The 21,217-nt window shown below is 40.1% G+C and overlaps 1 protein-coding gene across 1 annotated transcript in view; it reads right to left on the minus strand.

Moving 5' to 3' along the window:
- Ryr2 (ryanodine receptor 2) overlaps window positions 1-21,217 on the minus strand; it is a 561,576-nt gene that overhangs the window by 61,781 nt on the left and 478,578 nt on the right. The window contains 7 exon segments of the mRNA XM_051151477.1: window positions 10-83; window positions 1,634-1,710; window positions 3,460-3,539; window positions 4,809-4,908; window positions 16,217-16,240; window positions 17,453-17,506; window positions 19,713-19,764. Coding sequence (XP_051007434.1) covers window positions 10-83; window positions 1,634-1,710; window positions 3,460-3,539; window positions 4,809-4,908; window positions 16,217-16,240; window positions 17,453-17,506; window positions 19,713-19,764 — 461 coding nt within the window.

Here is a 21,217-nt window from a genome sequence, read left to right on the forward strand (position 1 = left end):
GATCAATACCTGATCCTTCCTCAGTCACCATGCCAAGTCCTTCTGCTTTGTTTTGCCTCTCAAAGGCATTCAGGTCGAGGACACTAAAACAAAAAAGGAGAAGACATTTGGACAAATAGGTCACTTTCTTTGTCCAGGAGCGCAAATGCCTTCATAGCAGAAGGCCTTCAAATGTGTGCTACATGGTAACTATGCTGAATACAATCCACTGTGTTCCATCCTCTTTTTCTGAGAGTTAGACTACCCAGTCTCTTTCCAGGGCCCCCAGTGGATCATCTATGTGAAAACCATGTACAAGGCTCATAGATTTCAGCTCAGAGAGAAATTATTGCTGACAAATGTGCAGAAATGCAATGGCTGTGTTTCTGCAATTGGAACTGCTTGCATTAAGCTTGTATCAGGCGTGTCAATTAAATGTTCTCTGAATTTCTAAATAATGTAAAAAGTAGAAAATGACTGTTGCAGTGAGGTGATTAAAGATTAATAAGAAAAAAGGAAAAACATCCCAACAGAAACTGGCCCTCAAAGTTAACAAATAATGCTCAGTAGAATAATCTGTTTTCCCCTGCCTTAAAACAAACTAAAACTGTTAACGTTTATTTTCTTTTTTAAAAAATATTTTATTAATTAATTCATATTACATCTCAATTGTTAGCCCATCCCTTGTATGCTTCCATTCCTCCCTCCCTCCCGCTTTCCCCCTACTCCCCTCCCCTATGACTGTTCCTGAGGGGGATTTCCTCCCCCTGTATATGCTCATAGGTATCAAGTCTCTTCTTGGTAGCCTGCTATCCTTCCTCTGAGTGCCACCAGGCCTCCCCATCCAGGGGATGTGGTAAAAAAATGGGGCACCAGAGTTCACATGAAAGTCAGACCCCACTCTCCACTCAATGGTGGACAATGTCCTGTCTATCGGCTAGATATGGGTAGGGGTTTGAAGTTTACTGCTTATATTGTCCTTGGCTGGTGCCATAGTTTGAGCAGGACCCCCGGACCCAGATCCACATATCATAATGTTCTTCTTGTAGGTTTCTAGGACCCTCTGGATCCTTCTATTTCCCCATTCTCCCATGCTTCTCTCACCTAAAGTCCCAATAGGATGTCCTCCCCTCTGATCCACTTTCCTTGTACGTGAAGACTTTCATGGGACATGCCCCTTGGGCTAGTGTCTCGATATAAGTATATAAGTGAGTATATACCATTTGCCCTTTTTTGCTTCTGGGTGAACTCACTAATTATGATAATTTCTAGTTCAATCCATTTGTCCACAAATTTCAGGAATTCTTTGTTTTTAATAGTTGAGTAGTATTCCATAGTGTAAAAGTATCCAATTGAAGACCCAGAAATGAAACCACACACATTTGGTTAAGGCTTATTTTCAAGTATGGAAGATGTAATTCATTCTCAAACTCACTATTTTAGCCCATAGATCCTGAAAACACCTACTAAAGTGCTACTTAAGACATTACTAACACTCTAAAAACCAGAGGGTCCATAAGACACTACCTGCCAATCTCTTAAAGTCTTTGTTCATGAACAATTCTGGTCTATCAAAAATCTGTCCTCCATGCCAAAGGAATACTTTGAATTATAGCCACTGGGTAAACCAGGACTGAGCAGCCACCACCCTCACCTGCAGGACTGCATGAGACCCGCCAAGCTCTGGAAGAAGCCCACATCCTTCTTCTCCTTCAGGTAATCCAGCATCTTCTACAGAAACAGAGAAGCCATATGGCTGCTGAGCACAAACGTGCTGTTAGATTTTTAAGTAAAGAAACATGCAGAGAATCATAACTGGCTGAAGTCCTGAGAATATGTGACTTTTGGACACTTGGCCTTCAATGAGACATCACAGAAGAGGGGACAGAGAGACTGCAAGAGCCATAGGAAAGGGTGCAGCATTATGGAGAGCCATCTCCTGGCTAAGATCTAGTCTTGCACTCTGGCTCCCAGCTGCTGCGATGACTTACACAAGCCGCGCACAAAATTGGGACAGTCAACTTTCCACCATGGAGGATGCTAGGGGCTGACAGAGCCCCACCCTTCTGAATGGGTCTTTAGGTAGTTAACGGTGGCTAGAGGAGGAGGAGGAGTCATTTTCTTCAGTGGTGTAGCCACTGGCAAGTGGCTTGTGTTCCTGTGAGCAATAAGCCCCAAATAAACTACTGGGCCATCAAAGAAAAGGATAGAAAAGCAGAAAGGAAACTTGTTGGGAAGAAGAAGGGGAACAGAGGAAATGGGAGTGGGACAAGAGAGGGTAATGGTGCTGAATATGGTAAAATATATATTATACATGTATGCAAATGTCATAATGAAACCCATGTACTAACAAAGCTTATATAAATAATCAATCAAATTATGCTTTATATTCTCAAACAAAGGGAGGCCTTGCACACAAATATTAGTACGACTGTCTTTCTAATGACATAATATAACCATTTAAAGTAAAAACTGATGCACACTGGCAGGTGTGGATGAACCTGAACAGGAGCAACAATGAGCACCATGTTGGGAGAATCATCCTGGTAAAAGTCTTTCTCCCCTCTGCTTAAGGATCTCTAGCACATATAAGGCCGCATGTGGACACCATACAGGCAAAAGTTGGTTCCATAAGCAGCATCAGCAGTGGACAGCTAGAGTAGACTCATGCTGGTGTGGTTAAGGCTCAGTTTTTACCATCTCAGTCTTAGGATCTGAAGTACAGCAGAAACCGGTGGCCCATTCAGTGATTCTTCTACATTCCCAGAGGGACGTTCAAAGTCCATAATCAATATTTTGGCTAATTGTGAACTCAAAACATGCCAAAGCAATGGCTATGTCTGTCTCCTCCAGTGGGTTATCACACAGCATCAGAAACCAGCTATGTCAAACAAGGTTGTTATGTCTGAGGGGTCTCCAATAAAAAGCATAGATTGGATATTTCAATATTACAATGCTGCAATAGAGTTACACATTCCATAGAATGCATACCCTGAATTTGGTATTTTTATTATTTTCCTAGGATTGCTATGTGCAGTGAGATGCTCCCACACAAAGCTAGGGGCACCAAAGAACTATGGTTCTGAATCCAAGGAACTGGGAGATGAGAGGGCAAATAGCCCAGTCTAACCACATGCTGGGTTGTGGGGCCATAGAACTGGGGTAGTAAACAATGCCACTTCAACACATGGTTTCAATATGTGGTCAATTTATCAAACAAAATCCCATTTCTAGCTGGGAAGCATCTTCATATGTGAGATAACAGAGGCACACTCAAGGATTTAGGGGAGGGTAGTGATTGCTACATAAAAGTCAAAGGGAAGAGAGGGGACAGTAGGGGCCAATGGGAGGGCAAACACTGTCAGATAGCATGAAGTATTTGAATGAAAGTTTGTACTTTGTACAAGGGATGTGTGCTCATAAAGTTTTGAAGGCAAATAGAGAACCATATCACGGGGCTTCCTCAGTGATGTCGGTTACCTGCTGTACCGTGGAGTTCCCGCCATTTAAAATAGCAATGCCCAGTTTCAGAGTAGCTGCCACCATTGGTCCAGTTTCACCTTAAAAATATAGAAATAATAGAATTCCTATAATTTCTCTTATGGTATTATCTCATGTTACCACAAAAACAAAAACAAACAAACAACAACAACAAAAACATGTTTTAAGTCCTCATTACTCTACATAAATCGCTGCTATGGAAAGGGGCTGGTTGATGTGTGTACCAGAAGGCATAAATGCAACCACACCAATCTTCTGCTGCTAACACTTTTACTATGTTCTGTGTAATGTACTGAAGAAGATGTGTGCGCGCGCGCGCGCGCGTGTGTGTGTGTGTGTGTGTGTGGAATGAGAAGAAAACTTAGTTCTGAAATACTGAGACTTGAAAGTACTAAGGTTCAAAACTTACTATTTTAAGATAAAATTTATATGAATACGAGATGCTTAAAGCTCACGTGAAGGAAAATGCCCCATATACCAGGGAGAACATGTGCTTGCTTGTTCCTTTCCTGAGATTATGTAACCTCACTCAATGGTATACATTCTAACTCCACCCATGGACACAAGTTATGAAAAAGGATATAAAACGAATTGTTTTACCACTTCTAATTCTGCTGTGTGTTTTTGTCTTTTTGCTAATAGATAAGTGCATAAAAATATATCTGATAGTAAAGTGTAAAAGTGTGATGCTCCACACTTCTGTTCCAAGTGCGTATACTAACTATACAGAAATTCATTGAGTTGTATGGTCTTTGTGTCTGACTAATTTTATTATAAGTTTTGCAACCTGTTTTTGTTTTTGTGTTTGTTTGTTTGTTTGTTTGTTTGTTTGTTTTTGAGACAGGGTTTCTCTGGGTATCCCTGGTTGTCCTGGAATTCACTCTGTAGACCAGGCTGGCCTCAAACTCTCAGAGATCCACCTGCCTTTGCCACCCAAATGCTAGGATTAAAGGAAATGTAAATGTAAAATGTAAAAATGTTTTCACAAAGGCATTACTAACATAAAGAAATAGCCTTGCAATGACTAGTTAATGAGGTGGGCAATCTCTTACTAATTTTAAAATTATTCATTATAAAATGTCTAACTATTTCCATCAAAATTCAGCAAATTATGGCCTGAAGACCAAGTATGGCCTCAATCTGAACATGTAAATAAAGCTTTATTAGAACACGGACTGTGTTTATTACAGTATTTAGAGAATGGCTCATAGGACAGGGGCGTGAACCTCACTCTTGCTGCCTCTGAGTAGCTGCCCTCATGGGACTTGAATAACCCTCACCTCTCCTGAGCTGAGTGACGCCCCTTGGGGGACAGAGGCAAACCTTACCTTTGCTAGCACTGATGGTCTGAAGAACCATCTCAGCTGCCCCACGGCCATGCAGTCTGGCTTGCTGGTAGAGAAGTTTCTGCTTTTCCATTTCCTTTTCCTGAACACAAATCCCAACGATTTATATAGTGGCCGTCAGACATCACAGCAGGTCTCTACAGACCACATTTCTAGTTATCTCTTCATGTATGGGCTCTATGACAACATTATGGACCATTTCAACACCAACAATGTTATCAAACAGATAGGCACATATTCAACTCATGGTTTTGTTTTGTTTGTTTTTTTTTCCCTTGATATTTTTCCCGATATACTTTTGGTATTGGTTTATCAGGATGCATTTTTTTTCTCAATTATAATTGGCTGTTCAGTCCAAAGCCTGTTTCACACTTCGTCTTTGAAACTTGCACGTTCCGATTGATACATCTGTGCATAGAGTTGGTCATGTATTTTTGGCAATCTCCTAGGTCATGGCCATAACTTGATACTGCTCAGCAAATGGCTCGAGTTGCAAGTTACCAGTGAATCACAGAAAAACAAAAGAACAAAAAGAACATTAACTTAGACGTCTTGGAGTTTAAGCAAAATTGAAAGCTGATATGGATTAAAAAAGGTAGGCTTCAACTGAGTTGTGGATTTATGATACAGATCACCCCAATTGCCCCCCCAAAGAATAAGAGAAGCAATGTGCCTTTATATTTTTGTATTCTCGGGAGGTAACAAAAGAGACTACATGGTGCCGCTAGAGCAATGGCTGGTGTTTGTTCTTTTCCACTTAAGCTACCGCTGTGAACATAAAGAAGGAAACCAAAAGGAAAATATAAAGGCACAGCAAGTTCAAGGCTGATATGATCATTCACTTGAGCAATCCAGTTCGCTGGAGAATTGAGACGGAACTAAGCAGTATAAGTTGCAGAATGCAAGTTGCATAGAGCCCTGTGACAGCGCGTCCATCAAATGGCGTGGTAGAGAAGCTTAGTCAATGGGACATGAAACGCTCAATTAGTATCATGTCCGTTAACACAACGGCCAAAACATACGTGACCTAGGGCAGTAGGCACCGCAGCAGTAGCCAGGATGACAACTGTGCTGCCGTCAACTTTCCATCCAAAGTACGGAAAATAGACATTGAAAGATGGAAGAGGTTTAAAAAATGAAGGCTTGCTCATTACAGAATATGAGAAATAAAGTGAACTAAAAGGAGGGGGCAGGGGAGAAATGGGCTCAAACAAATGAAAAAAGAAAGAAAGAAAGAAAGAAAAGAAACCTTCAAATCAAAAGCAACCGACACAGACATTTATGCTGTTACCAGAGAGTTCTCGCCGAGGCTGGCAAATTTGTTTCTTAAATCTTTGATAATATCGTGCTGCAAAAACAAAATTGATCAGGTGTTTTTGTTGGTTTTTTTCCATACTTTAGTTAAGAGCTCCTGTGATAAAAATTTTGTTTCTTAAATTATGTGATTAGGCCTAAATGGAAGCAGAGAATAAAGAAAAAGAAAAGAGGCCGCTGTGCTTCATCTGTAGCCATGCTAACGCCTGAAAGGGTTGCCTTCATGTTTAAACCTCTTCCTGAGAAATCAAGAACAGAACAGAAACGAAACCACACAGACACACAAAACCATACTGTCATTACAACACAGGTTTGAGAAAACAGAAAAAAAAAAAAAAAAAAAAAAGACCCTTTTGTCTGCTCTTCAGCCATGATTTAAAATTCATGATCAACATGTGATTCCTCCTTTTAGAACTAACAACCTTTTACTTTTCTCCTGACACCAGAGCTGAAAACAGAACCTGTGTTTCACAAAAGCCTAACCAACTCCATCTGCAGAAGAAGCACAGGAAGACAACAATAGAAATGATCACTTTGGGGGAACTGTCCCCCTAATATTTTCACTAACCAAAGGAGGCCCAGGGAGTTGGAAAGAACCACCCTTCTACCAAACGACAAGACAACCCTCAGTCATGAAGAAGAGCGATGGGATCCAGGCAAGGACTGAGGAAAACGGGCCCAGCCCTCTGATGTCTGTGCTTCCAGCGTGGGTAGGCTGGCTCAGAGACCTGCTCAGACAACTCACAGAGCAAATCATGCTGCTACCGCTGTCATTTTCATAGAAGTCACATGGATACTTGAGCTCAAGGAAACCTGGGAGTTGACAGGAGAGCAAATCAACTTCTCTTAAAAATACACTTCCTAGGCAAGACCCATCTCACATTGTCCATATCTGACAACAAAACTTCAGTATATATTCAGTAATATATATATATATATATATATATATATATATATTTCTGGGGAAAAACCACCCTAAAAATATTGAAAAAAAGACTGGACAAGTCAGAAATACCGAAGTAGAAGCAAAACAAACCAACCAACCAACCAACAGCAACAACAAAAGCAATCCTGCTTGGTGAAGAAAGTTGCAAATTTTCTCTTGGTTCCACTGAGCTTGGGGGTTCTCTCTTCAGGTCCATGTAGAATTATGTTTTTCTGGTACACTGTCTTTGAGAACTGCTTCGAGGTGCATCACTTTAATTTTTTTAATGAGGTCATAAAAGAAACAAAATCTAGATAATGAAGACAGGAAGATGGATTGCATGGGAAGAAATGATGTTTTTCCTTCAAATTGATTGCATGTGAACTTCGCTAAGCAAATTGCAAATTCAAAATATATTTTTTATTCTTTCCTTCCTTCCCTTGTTCCTCCCTTTCTTTCTTTTTCTTTCATACAGTATCCTGACATATATATCAATCACAGCTTCCCTGGAGCTTGAGATCCTCCCGCCTCAGTTTATTAAAATCATGGATTCCAGGTATGCTCCGACACCTCAAGCATTTGAGGTAGGCGTTGTAAAACTCTCATACTCAGAGACAGAGAATCTCACATTTGCCACCCACGTTTGCAGATTCCATTTGCCTCCCTAAGGGTCTTGCAGAAACACCACTGCTGTTTTGTCCTTAATTATTCCCAGGTTCCCAATGACTGGAGGAGAAAACTGGCACCACAACCTGAATGTTCTTTGAGGCAGAACATTCTGGATGCCAAAGCTGCCAAAAATTACCATCTTTCAGCCATTCTAACCTAACTTGTGCCTTTCCAAGATCCACTGGTGTCATAAACCGGACCCCTGATCGAACTGCACGCTTTGAAGGAAAACACCAGGTATTGGGGCCATTTCCTCCTGTGTAAGTTCAGCTCATGGCAAAACGACATCTTCTTTCAGAAACCCTCAAGCCTCCTCCTCTGATGGGAAAATAAAACCTTCTGAAAAGGGAATGAAGATACACACAATTCTTCAGCAAATTTTCTTAGTTGATAATAGAAATAATAATGAACTTCAACTCTTTCTTGATCCTTGAGGGAGAAAATGGTACATCTCCAAAAATGTAGATGAGAGCTTATTTTAACCTGAAGACAGCAAGGGCCAGAAGGCTTAAAAAGAAGCTTCTCAGTTGCCTGGACATGAGGCAGCAGAGGCTGCAACTGAGCAATCTGCAACCCATGCATCGAAACAAAGAGCTCAGTTGCGTTGATTTTTTTCCCCCTCTGTATTTCAAAGATTCCAATAGGTCTTCAAGTGTTCCTCTTTAAATAGCATGAGAGAGGTATTTATAATTTAAGCAAAGGTAAATTTCCAGAAACCGAATTCTTCTTAAGAATGCCTCTTATCATTTAGTAATGTTCCAACTGCAAATATCCTTTGGTGTCTTATAATATAAGATAAGGTAGAATGTATCACAATCACTAGCAACTAAAAGAAGAGATGAAAACGAGAAGATCAGTTGTACACACAAAGTGACAAAGACAAAGGGGTTGAAAAGCATAGAGATACATTGGTTTGCTATGCAAACAAGCCAGATTAGCTTAAAGGAAACCACCACCACAAGTGAGAGTCTTAGGCTATTCTGCAGCTAATTGGGTTGCTTTCCAGATTCAGGTTGGCCTTTATATAGAGCTGATTTATAGTTATTTTTAAAAAGCACTTGAAAGGTTACAACTTTACTTAAGTATATAAGGATGGGGCCCTATTGATACATGTTTTCCAATTAACAAAAAGCTGTATGTATTTGCCAATAAAAGAAGTCTATAAGGATGGAATCTGTTGTAACCACAAAACCATCAAATAATTATCATATTATACTTGATGATAGGAATTTGGAAGTATTGAAACATTTTGAATGAATGACAGACAGGATTAAATAGGGTAACAGCATGGTACCGTGTAGGTGAGATCATAATATGAAATACGAGGGATATCATCTAGTGTGAAAGCTAAATGACTGGTGCATTGTGAAACTATATTTAGTGACTTTCAGCGCAAAGCCAAATGGGGCCTCAGAATTATATTAACACAAGTAAATAATAATTATCAGATGGTATGCTTTGGTTCATTTGATATTCTCTTTCTAACTTGCGTTCTCTTTGTAGCTGAACTTTCAAATCATTAACAATTTCACAGAATTCTGCTTCTCTATGGGATGGGCATAATTGCTAAGGTTCTCTATTTAACTAAAAACATAAAGGAAAAAAATATATGTTGTGTTTCAAAGCATATTTTGCTGAAATAAAAGGTTAAGTCATAGTCTTGCTAACATTTTCAGACAAGAGAACCACCAAGCCAGAAGCCAATGCTCCAGCCAGTGTCCTTGAGGTTCTGGGGCCAAGGTTTATTATTGTATGGTGTGTTCTGACAGTTCACTTCTTTCGGTATCATTTGTACCTGAATCATAGGATGAATCATGTTTCCTCCTTGAGTCAGCATTTTTAGAACAGTTTAGAACAGATGTGTTAACCAATACAAACCAGCTCAGTTAAAACAGTTTCTAGCATATCTAGCTAGTAGAATTTATTTTCTACCACAAAAAGCTCCATTAATGGGCCATTGAAAACTAGGGAAAGAATAACTCTAAAGTCAAAACTTACCAAATTGACAAGTTTAAGCCAGCATGGGTTATCCTGAGCACAAAATTAATTTAAAGCTACCTTCATTTCCTACTTGCATTTGTTTAAAGTACTTGAATACAGAAAGGAAATGACACACAACCCTTTCTCTACTGACCAAGCCTGACAAAAGTAGAAAATATAAAATAATATAAAACCATGGATAGATCATGTACTGGTTCTTCTCTACTGTCAACTTAAAGGGATTTAGAGTTACCCAGGAGACAAGACCAAAGACTTACGTGTCTCTGGGAAGCTTACCACAGGGTTTACTGAGAAGGGAAGGCACACCCTGAATGTAGACAGCATCACTCATGGGATCCCAAGTTGAATAAAAAGACAAAATGAGCTGCGTACTAACATTTATCTCTTTACGCTTCATGAGTGGAGATGCGATGTGGCTGGCTGCCTCTACACCTGCCCTTCCTGATGGACTGTGCCCTTCAACTGTAAGACACAATAAACCCTTCCTTCCACAAGTTCCTCTTGACAGAGCCATGAGCAAAGAGTCTAATGCAGATTGTGAAGGTATGGATATCCTATTAATTTTTGGGAAATTGGGAGTTAAAATACCTTTCAGCATTGAATGCCTCAACAGCTTATCCCTTGATTTTTTTTAGAGACCATAGCTTTATCACCCGAGGGTCCATGGTTCTCACTTCTCAAATATGGCTCTTAATTCTAACCTAGACTGAGTCTGTACAGACAGCAGCATCTTAGATTCTTAGTGGAGCCCCCAGTTCCCTTCAGTTTAGAGAAGGAGTTTTCTACAGGTTACCTTAGTGATGTGCATTTCCTTCCATTCTTACAAATCTAGTACTTAGCATCAGTTGGTACACACAGCCATAATAACCTTGACAGGGCTGTTCAGGGCATTTTCATTATGTCACAACTTGTCCTCAAGGAATAAATTCTACTGTACCATTAAATATGAAAATTCTGTTTCTCTCTAAATACTTTTTGTTTATTGATCTAATTAACACTTATTGCAATGTCAAGTTGGCTCCCAGAAAGCTTGGAATCAAATGTGCCGATAGTCACAACATATTGGCAAGATTATGGCATGGGTTTGTTTGTGAATGAAATTTATTGTTGGGATTCTTTCCTTCATGGTATACAATATTTTGTCTGTCTTACTGTATTATATATAATTACATGATATTTTAAGTATCAAATGAGGAAAAATAAGGATACATATATATATATATATATATATATATATATATATATATATATATATATATATATATATATATACTTAAGTTAAATGTTGTTTTTCATATAATATTTTTACTGAGAAATATCTGTATTCATACCAGCAGAAATTCATCTTCTTTTCAACCTTTTCCAAGTACTCAGATAAAGAATAATAAAAAAAATTTCTGCCTTGACCAAGTACTTATGTGTTATTAATTGTGAAACTGTCCTCAGAAATGAAAAGAACATGTATGTACAAATAAAAAACCCAGACAAAAATTAAAAATCAATATGACCCTCAGATTTCCAGGACAAAGGTCTTTATTTTAAGAGGCTGAGACACAGAGCAGGCCAGGGTGACCTGCTGAATGCCACCTAGCACCCAGGTGAGCAGTCAGGTCTCTGCCACTGTATAGACTAGTCTGTAGTCTCTGGCAGTTTATAGACTGTACAGCAGGCTCCCTCTGTTGTGAAAGTTTCTCTCCACAGACTTCTATGATTTTCTTTAGAGAAAGGAATATTTATAAAACACAACACTGACACCAAACCCTTACAGAGTTAGCCACATGATAGGCAGTGTTTTTAGAGTTCTGCATGTGCCGACTAATTTAATGCTTAAAGCACCCATGTGTGGTAATATCTGTAATTTGTCCTATTTTGTAGACAGGGAAATTGAGGATCCAGCTCACATAGGTAGGAGGTGTAGCTGGTATTCAAACGATGGTGTTTCACCCAAGAGTCTGCACTCTTATTGACCCTGTTCTTTCTTATTTACTCTACACAACTTAGTTAAGGAAAAGCTTTACCCAAGATTATTCTATAAAAAGCCTAGATGTGAGGTCAAGTTATTATACTTATGAAAAACTGGCCACTTCAGCTTCAAGCACGTGTTGTCTACAATGTGGAAGGAGTGCACATTTACATGCTCAAGTTACATAAAGTGTGAAGGACTGTACTTTCTGGGAGCTTTCTAGTATGAGGGTTAGCAAGCAATATTCACCTAACAACTCTCCATGTCTCTCTCAAAGCCTTGAACTTGACTATAAACCCTAAGGGCCCTATAAGTGACTGTGATTATGAAATCTGGATGCTAGAACAGCAAGAATCCACCAAGGAGACTCCTTCCTGATGGAAAAGGGCAGGCTTCAGGGTTGGGCTCTGGATAAGCTGGGGCTAAGAAAGCTCCAGCTTCCTGGGGGTCAACAAGAAAAGTCTATGAATACCAGGGGGCATGGATAGATGAACTTCTGCTACCATGTGGGGGTACTGGGAATTAAACTTAGGTCCTCTGGAAGAACAGCCATTTAACTGCTGAGCCATCTCTCCAGCCCCTAACTTCTATTACTAAAATAAATCACTGAAGACATCTTTTTTATTCCTATCCTATCCAGAAGCCACTGACCCATATTCCCATGGCCTCTTTGGAGGCATCCCACCACCAAACAGCCAGTGCTACTGCTCAGTGGCTATGGTTACTTCTTATATTTCCTTTCTTCCCTCTATCATTTTCCCTGGATCCATGATACTTGCAACCCGAATGACATGTAAGCACACAAGCCTGTGGGTTCTGTTTACTGGGAAACCTGGGCTAGCAACACATTGTATGGAAATGGCAGGTTGATGGCTGGCTACACCAGTGCTCCACCAAACTCCCAGCCATGGGCCTTCTAAAAGGTCATTTGTGATGCTCTAATCCGTATCCTAGATGTGTGCAGCTACCACTGGTAGGAGTTAAAGATTTACAATTTTCTTGATAAAGGAATTTCTAGATCAGTATTTTATATTCACAATCCTATGTCTGACTCTTAGATGTTTCAGGATTCTTATGGCTAAATAAATCGACTCAGAATTCAAATTATGTAGTTACTTGGAGCAGAACATCCTATATCCAATTCAATTTTTTTAAAACTACTAAGCCATGGAGTTCTTCAAAATCACATCTTCAGAGGAGCCCAGCATACATTATGTCATCACTGGGAAGTATTATCAGCCAATTAGACATTTGTCTCTAAATTGATTCCTGCATCATTTGTGTCATTCTCTGAACCATGAGATGGGGACTGCTACAGGTATTACAGCACAAAAGACATATCTTTAGCTACATACAAGGCACAACCAGAAGAGAACATTCAAGGCTCCCTAAACCCTTATGAGAATGCCAGATCTTCACAGGCTAATTTAATTGTTAGGATTCAAGAAATTGTCCTCAATCCAAATTTAATAATAACAAAATAATAGGACCTCTGGAGATACCTGAGAAATTGAAATATGAATTGGAACTCAGGAAAAAAATGGAAAAGGGGATGCAAATTACTTAGCGTGTAAGAAAGACAGCCTAGAAAATAAGTCCATGCTCTACCCTTCTCACTCACCAGTTACTTAGGCTTTTCCAATGGGTTGTAAAACTGTATTTTAGAACCTAACTACTTCACAGAAATGGGCTTACTGAATTATCTTTTCAAATGAAGACTTTATTTGTAGTCATGTGCACCTGAATGCACACGCCCATGGAGGCCAGGTGAGGGTATCAGATCTCCTGGAGATAAAGTCACCCGGCATGAATACTGGGAACCTGGCTTGGGTCCTCCGCAGTAAGAGGAGCAGTATGCCTTTTTAGCCAAGGAGTTATCCCTCAAGCCCAGATGATTCCCAAGTCCTATCCTAAATTGTTTGATGAGAGCAACAGAGCAGTCAGCATCCGAATGCATTTCCGTGGAATTTGATAGATCTCAGAAAGTAAATAAAGCATTCAGCTAGAATAGCTGACCTCTCAGGTGTACCTGAAAAAGGATACTTCTCCCTTTTCAATTAATATTGCCCACTTTCTAAGATTTAATTGCCCTTTTTATGATTTTAATATTGAAGAACCCACAGCCCTAAAGATAAGAATTAAGTTTGCTTTTATGGTATTAAGTGGGCAGCTGCAGAGCAAACGGGTTTGCATTGTGAGAGGAAACAGGGAGCTCACAGTCAGTTAAAGCAGCTGAGCTTCCTCAGGACCACACCCAGGACCACACCCAGGACCACACCCAGGACCACACCCAGGACCACACCAATAAAGCACGTTGGTGACGCAGCAAAGAAAAATAGTCGGCATTTTAATCCCCATTTGCTATTTTCCATGATTTCTGAATTTTCTTGTATGAGCCATTGAGGGATTTTCTTACAATACATTTCTCAGCATAGCTATTTCTGCACTCTCCTTACATGTTTGCTAAGTACATTATAAAGAGCTTGAGTAGAAACTGTGGCTGGTCTTGATGACCCACCAGTGCCTGGGACAAAATTCATGTCCCACACATTTTTTGCTCTTTCTATGATTATGCAACACAGTTTGATGTATGTTATCAAAACTTTCAGTCAGTATAGCTTAAAGACAAAGTCCCACAATTTGATTACACAGAAATTATGCCAATCAACCAGCCACCTCAGTGTACACAGTCTGATAGATCACTAAATGGACCAAGAAAATAATTGACCAGCTGTCTAGTTAAACTATTTTCCTGGGATTTTGGGGGCCGGGGGCTTGTTTTTTGTTTTTGTTTTTATTTTTTGTTTAACCTCACATGGTCAACCTCAGAGTAAATGGTTTTCATAGGTGAAAGACTGTATACAACTTATTTTCAAACTCTAAAAAAATGTAGCAACACTTACTCATACAGTATGCATTTTTAGAAACAGCAGCCTGTTGCTAAATCAGACGTAAATCTTTACAATCACATAGACATCATAAAACTACTAGTGTGTAAGTGAAAAATCCCCAAACACGGATGTTTTACTTATGAATGTGTAGCATTCCAGAAGCTTTAAAATCCTGTGTTGGTCTGGTCTGGTCAGAGCTGCTGGCCCACTTCTTCTATTTGGAGATTAACTGCTGGGTCTTACTGTCAGATCAACTTGACCATTGCTCTAACCCTAAAGACAGCCTTCCTTTCTATCTGCCCCAGCTCTGTCGCATGGTTGGTTCTGCTTTACAGCTTGACCCACATCCTACACTCTGAACACCATGGCATGATGATGTCAACCCTTCTGAGGAACATCTCCGAAGCCTCTAAGATTGGGCCTCTACATTAATTCCATTGGCTTTAAGATCTCTAAGTTTGGGCCTGTGCATCAATCCCATTGGCTTTCAGGTTTCTCTAAGACTGCATTCAGCCTTCCCAATAATTTCTCTGCTCAGAAACTCCTCATCCTGCTCCATCCTATCCACACCTCTTTGTGCACCGGGCACTTGTGCCAACCAGGAAACCAAGTGTTTGGTTAATGTTAGGAGGTTCCTTCCTGTTTCCATCACTTAATAACTCATAGGTGTTCCACCTAAGGTGAAAATCAAAATGTAAGAGGTTAGGATTGGAGCCACCGCTACCTGTCATGAAAGCATACTGTGTTTTAAAATGTGATGTCCACTATGTGCCATGGGACATGGTGCCAATCTGATTTTGTCTCTCCTTGGACTTTTAAGATTACAAGGATCCAGATATGTTATAAGAATATCATATTTCAGAGCCAAAACGCTGCAGTTTGTTTCTTCTGAATAGAGCCTTTATAACAGTCATTTGAAAAATAAAGCCACTAAGAGCATTGCCTCCTGGGATGTTTAGGATCAACTTTCCTATTAAAAATAGCCATGTGAAAATAAATTTCAAACTTCACAAAAGTCATACAAAATGAAAACACTTTGTAATTCTAGGTCACAGCATCTCTTATTTGCTAAATTTTCAGATGAAGTATTTAAAATGCCACGAGGTAGGAACAGTCATCTAGAGCCTCTTTCTTTTAATGAAGTGCCAAAAATCAGTCTTAAAATTATGATACATACACTCCAGGTACTAATTAAAGGACAAAAAATAGGGGGAAAAAAAGAAAGGGGAAAAGAAAAGGCCAAGCTCACTAAGTGCACCAGCAATACCAGTTACCATGTCTGCTTTAAGAAGACCAGTATAAGGAACACAAGCGTGACGAGGCTCACCGGGGCCCTTCCTCTATGAGACAGTCTCTACTTATCCATTTATCCACTGAATGGCTGGACTTACCCAGCACAGTATGCAACTCAGAATCAGTCCAGAGGACACAATTTCAAATCGTGAGTCATTTAAACGACAAGAAGAATAAACCCAAAGAAGGGATACTACACACTACAAACCCACAGAGAGATTCTGAAGACCTTTTCTTACAAAAGAGTCCAAGACTTTGGGTCTAATACACAGGTAAATGCCACAAGAAACTGAAACTCAGACCCAGACAGATACACACATACACATGTCTTTACCTTGCTGCGTTGGGATCCTGTGACCTTAAGGAAGGGTGAGGACAAGAAGCAAAATAGCAATAAACAGCTGCTCTGGAGACAATGGGTACCCGCGGAGGAAAGCAGTATCATTGGCTGCTGGTGAACTGGTCTAAGTCACCTGTCTCCTTATAGGGAGAATGGACTGAAGACGAGAACTCACGCATGCTAACAAGGACCATATAGGGAATTAAACAGGGCATTTTTTCTCAGCCAGCAATAGTCATAGGTCATTCTCAAATTAGGTTGTTTGTTTGTTTGCTTGTTTTTTTAATGCACTGATTTCAGTGCTGCAGAGATGGTCACAATGATTATTTATGGAAGTGCCATGGAATGGTCTAAATTTATTCCTTGGTTCTGTGTGTTGTGTTTCCATGGTGAATAAAGAACTCATTGCTGGCTACTTATATTTTTCCAGACTTCTGGCTCAAAGTCCATATGTATATATAAACTAACAGGAAGAATCTACTCTGCACTTACTTCTACTTTATTTCTATTTCTAAAAAAAATAAAGTAAAATACAGTAAATCAGAAAGTGGTAGTTAGCAACTGCTAGCTAATCTCCTAAAGAAGCAAAAGTACACTGTAAGCAAAGTGGGGAATGAAATTAACTTTCTTTGAAGCTAATTAACATTAAGCAGTAATTCAAATCATAAGGCACTACTTAAAGATTGAGAATGGTTGAGAAAATAATCATGGAATGGAATCTATCCTAGAAAAGATGCGCCTCTACTTCATGCAAGCAAACTGCACCATGGCAACCACTTACATATGTGTACCGAATGAGTGACCTAATTGGGCAGAAGTCAAGAGGTAAATTGATTCAGGAAAGAACACACATATCCAATACCAATGGAATCATTAAAAACTTGATGCTATGTTGCTATTCAATAGGCATTTTCCTCATGTGTCTATTGGCAAACTGCAGACCACAGCATCCCTGAGATGCAAGAAATTTGAAGTGGCCTCACGTCTGTGGCCTGTCAGGTGCACTCATTCTGAACATATGGGCTTTACTGTAGTGTTCAACTGCTCTACGCTCCTTGCTTTTGTCTTGCAGACACTAGAACTCAGGTCTGTCCATCCAGCACTGACATGCAATTCTTGGACACATAAGCTGCAATAAGCCATGAAGCAAGAAACACAAAAGTCCGGTTATAAGCTATGAAACAATGCCTCCAAATGATGAAAAGGCAATTCTAGAAAGATCTATCTTACTTCAAAGCTCTTCACTTCTTCTTCACCATCATCATCTTCTTCATCGTGACAACTCTGAGTAGAGGGAGAAAAAGGAGAAGAGAATATGAGCGAGAAACATACAAAACATTTGTTTAACCTAAACTCCAAGTGTTTCATGAGCACTACTGAAGCCGAGTGGACATAAAATATGACAGCATCAGTGAGTTGGCGAGCTAAAATAAAGCTGTATTTTACTTACAAGACTTGACTTTTGAAAAATTCAAGGACCAAATGGCCAATTTCATCCCCATCAGAGATGACTAAGAGGTTCATATGAAGGTTCTCACACTGTGCACTTGACTCAAGTCAACCCAAGTGCAAGCCCTAAGTGCAGGGAGCCATCTTCTACTTTGTAGTTGCCATTACGTGCATTAATTAACACAGACGCATGTCGGTGCTGCTATTTAAAATTAGCACAAAGAGTATGCATTGACTATAGTAATGCATTGCATTAGCAAGACTATTACAATCCTTTTAAGTTCATTTTTATCATATTTCACCCAAGGAAGGAAGTAATATTTTATTAATAAGATTATTATCTACACATAAAACATACACACATTGACTATTCCATTCTACGGAGCCACAGGCATATTCTTAGGTAAGTCGCATCCCTGACACTGCTGTAAGTTGAGGAGGCAAAGGGGGTGGTGTCCAGGAGCTGCACCCAGAGGGAAGAGGGAAGGCAGAGGCTGGTGCTGCCAGCCACTTGCTAGTCCGGCTTAGCAAGTCACTTCTCTCCATATGTCTCCTTTTCTTCATATTGACCACAAGGAAAAGCATGTGGGTTCTTAAGGAAGCAGTTTGCTTCGATATCTGTAAAAATATTTGCCCCTTGGGAAAACTATCTGAAAACAATCCGCATTTAATAAAGTATAGCCAGGAATTCAGAACTAACCGATGCCCATGACAGGAAGAAGCTCACCGCCCGCTGGTGCTAGATAATCCACCTGTTCTACAGGGTTTCTTACATTTGGCCAGTAACATGTGTGGTTGACAGAGGCAAATGGTGAAGTAGGCATCACAAATTATGAAAATCACTTGCAATTCGAGGAGATACTGTGTTTTGGGGCACAGAGATAGAGATGAAAGGAAGGGTGCCAAATGGGATCTCACCCCTGACTACAGGCTAAGTTCGCAAAGGCTTGTCGTGGTCTCTGAAAATTACAGTAGCCATGAGTGAAACTTCACCCTTTCTGTTTGGGACAGTGGACATGAGGATAAGGTTTGTGAAGGGAATGTGGGTGTGTGCACAGGCTTGGGACCCTTGGGACAGTCTCACATGGAGACCTAGCTCAGGAGCCCAAGCACTTTCCTTGTTGATAGGAAAAGAAGAAGAACTTCCTCACTCCCTCTAACATTTGAGACTGTACTCATTTCCCATGGTCTGGCACTTTCTCCTGCCCTGGTTCTGCTTCATCTCCTGAGTCCTCTGAGGTGGTGTAAGTTCAGACTTACTCCTCTATAAGCTCACATTAAGACTCTCTCCCTTCCTTTTTTTCTTGTTCTTACAGACTTGATCATAAGCTTAAGTCTGCTGCCTTCCTCTCCGGAGTGACATCACTGAAGCACATAGCTTCAGCTGCCATCTGATTCCGACAAAGTGGAAGAGTGTACTTAGAAGGCAGTACTCTTAACACTCTTAACCATGGAACCAACTCTTTAACCCCTAATTAGCAGTTTTAATAAAACTGTTTCCATTTTCAAGGATTTACTTTATTGTTTGTTTATGTGAATGTATGTGCATGCAGGTTCCCATAGAGGGCAGAAGGGAGCTAGAGTTACACGTAGCTGTTAGCTGCCAGATAGACATGGGGACTGGGGCTGAACTCAGGGCCCCTGGAAGAACAGCAAGTGAGTGGAACTGCCGAGCTATCTCTCCAACCCCTTATTCTACTCCTGTTATTTTCATCACATGTTAAACTCTACAAATACATAATGTAAAGCTTTGGTTTTTTTCATTATGTCATCTCCATGTCCTTAGTGGCTAATGAATGAAAGCCAAATAAAAGAATGTTAGGAAACTGCTGATTCCCTGTTCCTGAAGTGCTAAGCCAGAAACCATCTTGACCTATCAAGGAAGTCAGAGCAGAAGTTCCTGAAATCTGTGCAATGCTGGGATCTACGCACATCATGTTTCCGAAATTTAACAACCACTTTTATGTAGATTCCCATTTTTTGACAAATAAAAATAGTTTACCTTTATTGAACGTGAAAATCAAGAAAGATTTATATTTACCTTGGCCATAATATCTGCATATGCCATATATAGGAAATCTTCTTCCAGTTTGCTATGAAACCAAAGGGGGAAAGATCGAGTCTTAAGTGGAAGGCATGTCAACCCTATGTAGACAGACTATTCCTATGTAAGGTAACTGCTTGCCGTTCCTCAACACATATTCTTTACAATTAAATGAACACAAAATTTTGACAATAGTAAGTATTCAGAAACAAACCATTTTATAATCAGAGAACAAAGGCCTTAGAGGTCTTCAGCAAATGCCTTTCCTGACCTTAGAAAACAGGTGCCCTATTGTGTACATGCAAACAAACAGAAAAACTAATTTTCTTCAAGCCACAAAGTGTGAAGAAACCAAAGGCAAACTTATTTGGCACAGAGCTTTTGCCAGCAGAGTAATATTTGACACCTAATGGAGGACCCAGCAAGTTACAATATTATTGTTAAAAATAATAAGGTGGCCAGAAACAATAGCTTTTAAAATTAAGAACAAGACAAAATATATTTATTGTTCTTTGTCCAAATAAATATGGAAACTATGTGAACAATATAGTTTCCAGGAGGAATGTCTAACATTTACAAATGTATTCTAGAAGGTCCCAACTTCACTTACAAGAAATACCTTATTACCTGACCAGGCCAGACAGCTGTTCTATGCTTATAGGATGAGATGGTTTTGTTAGTGGGAATAATAAGAGAGAGAAAACGTGAGTGAATAGATGAACCACGTTCAGTGTTAGGAAGGAGAGGCCCAGATTGCAGTGCCATGCAGAGACCACACAGTGCTGCAGACATGTGTGGGTGTGTATTGACAACTAAACAATTTCCTGGAGTCTGAGGAGAAAGGATGAGACCTGGGGCCAAGGGCAGGAAATCAGAGACGTGTCCTGTGACCTCCACCACATCCGACCCGCAGAGCCTACGCCCTTCAGCGCCCCAAGTAGGGAGAAGAAGCCAAATCCTCTTCATTGCAACTTCTGAGGTTGAATTCGTCATGCAACTCTTCAGGAGTTTGGTCTCTAACGCTTCGGTGCAGTGGTAGGACCAGGAGTGAAGGCAAGAAAAGTGGGCAGTAACCTTGAAACAGATCTGAGAGATGCTACCAGAGGCCTCCCTCAGCACCTGAGGGCTTCTTAAACCTCATTTGGATAGGAGATGCTCTCTAAAGGAATGCTGAGGGTCACCCTCACTAGTTCCCATGAATTCTTGCAATGGATTTTGCTTTCTTTGAGCTATTTTGTTTGATTTATAACAACAGCTTTTGATGAAGGAAAACCTTTGGCAAGAATCAGGCATAATACAGAGTTAAGAAAAGCCAGAATTCCTTGCTAGTTTGGCGGGAGGAGGTGGCGGTGGTGATTGGTGGGAGAACACATATGCACAGATGGGTGTGTGCATGCAGAGGTCAGAGGTCAGGCTTGCTAGTCAGTGAAGCCCAGGAATCAGCCTGTTTCTCCCCCTCTAGTGCTGGGCTACATACATACATCATCATGTCTTTTTTTAAC

This window comes from Acomys russatus, chromosome 9 (genome assembly GCF_903995435.1).
Source record: "Acomys russatus chromosome 9, mAcoRus1.1, whole genome shotgun sequence".
Classification (NCBI taxonomy): Eukaryota; Metazoa; Chordata; class Mammalia; order Rodentia; family Muridae; genus Acomys; species Acomys russatus.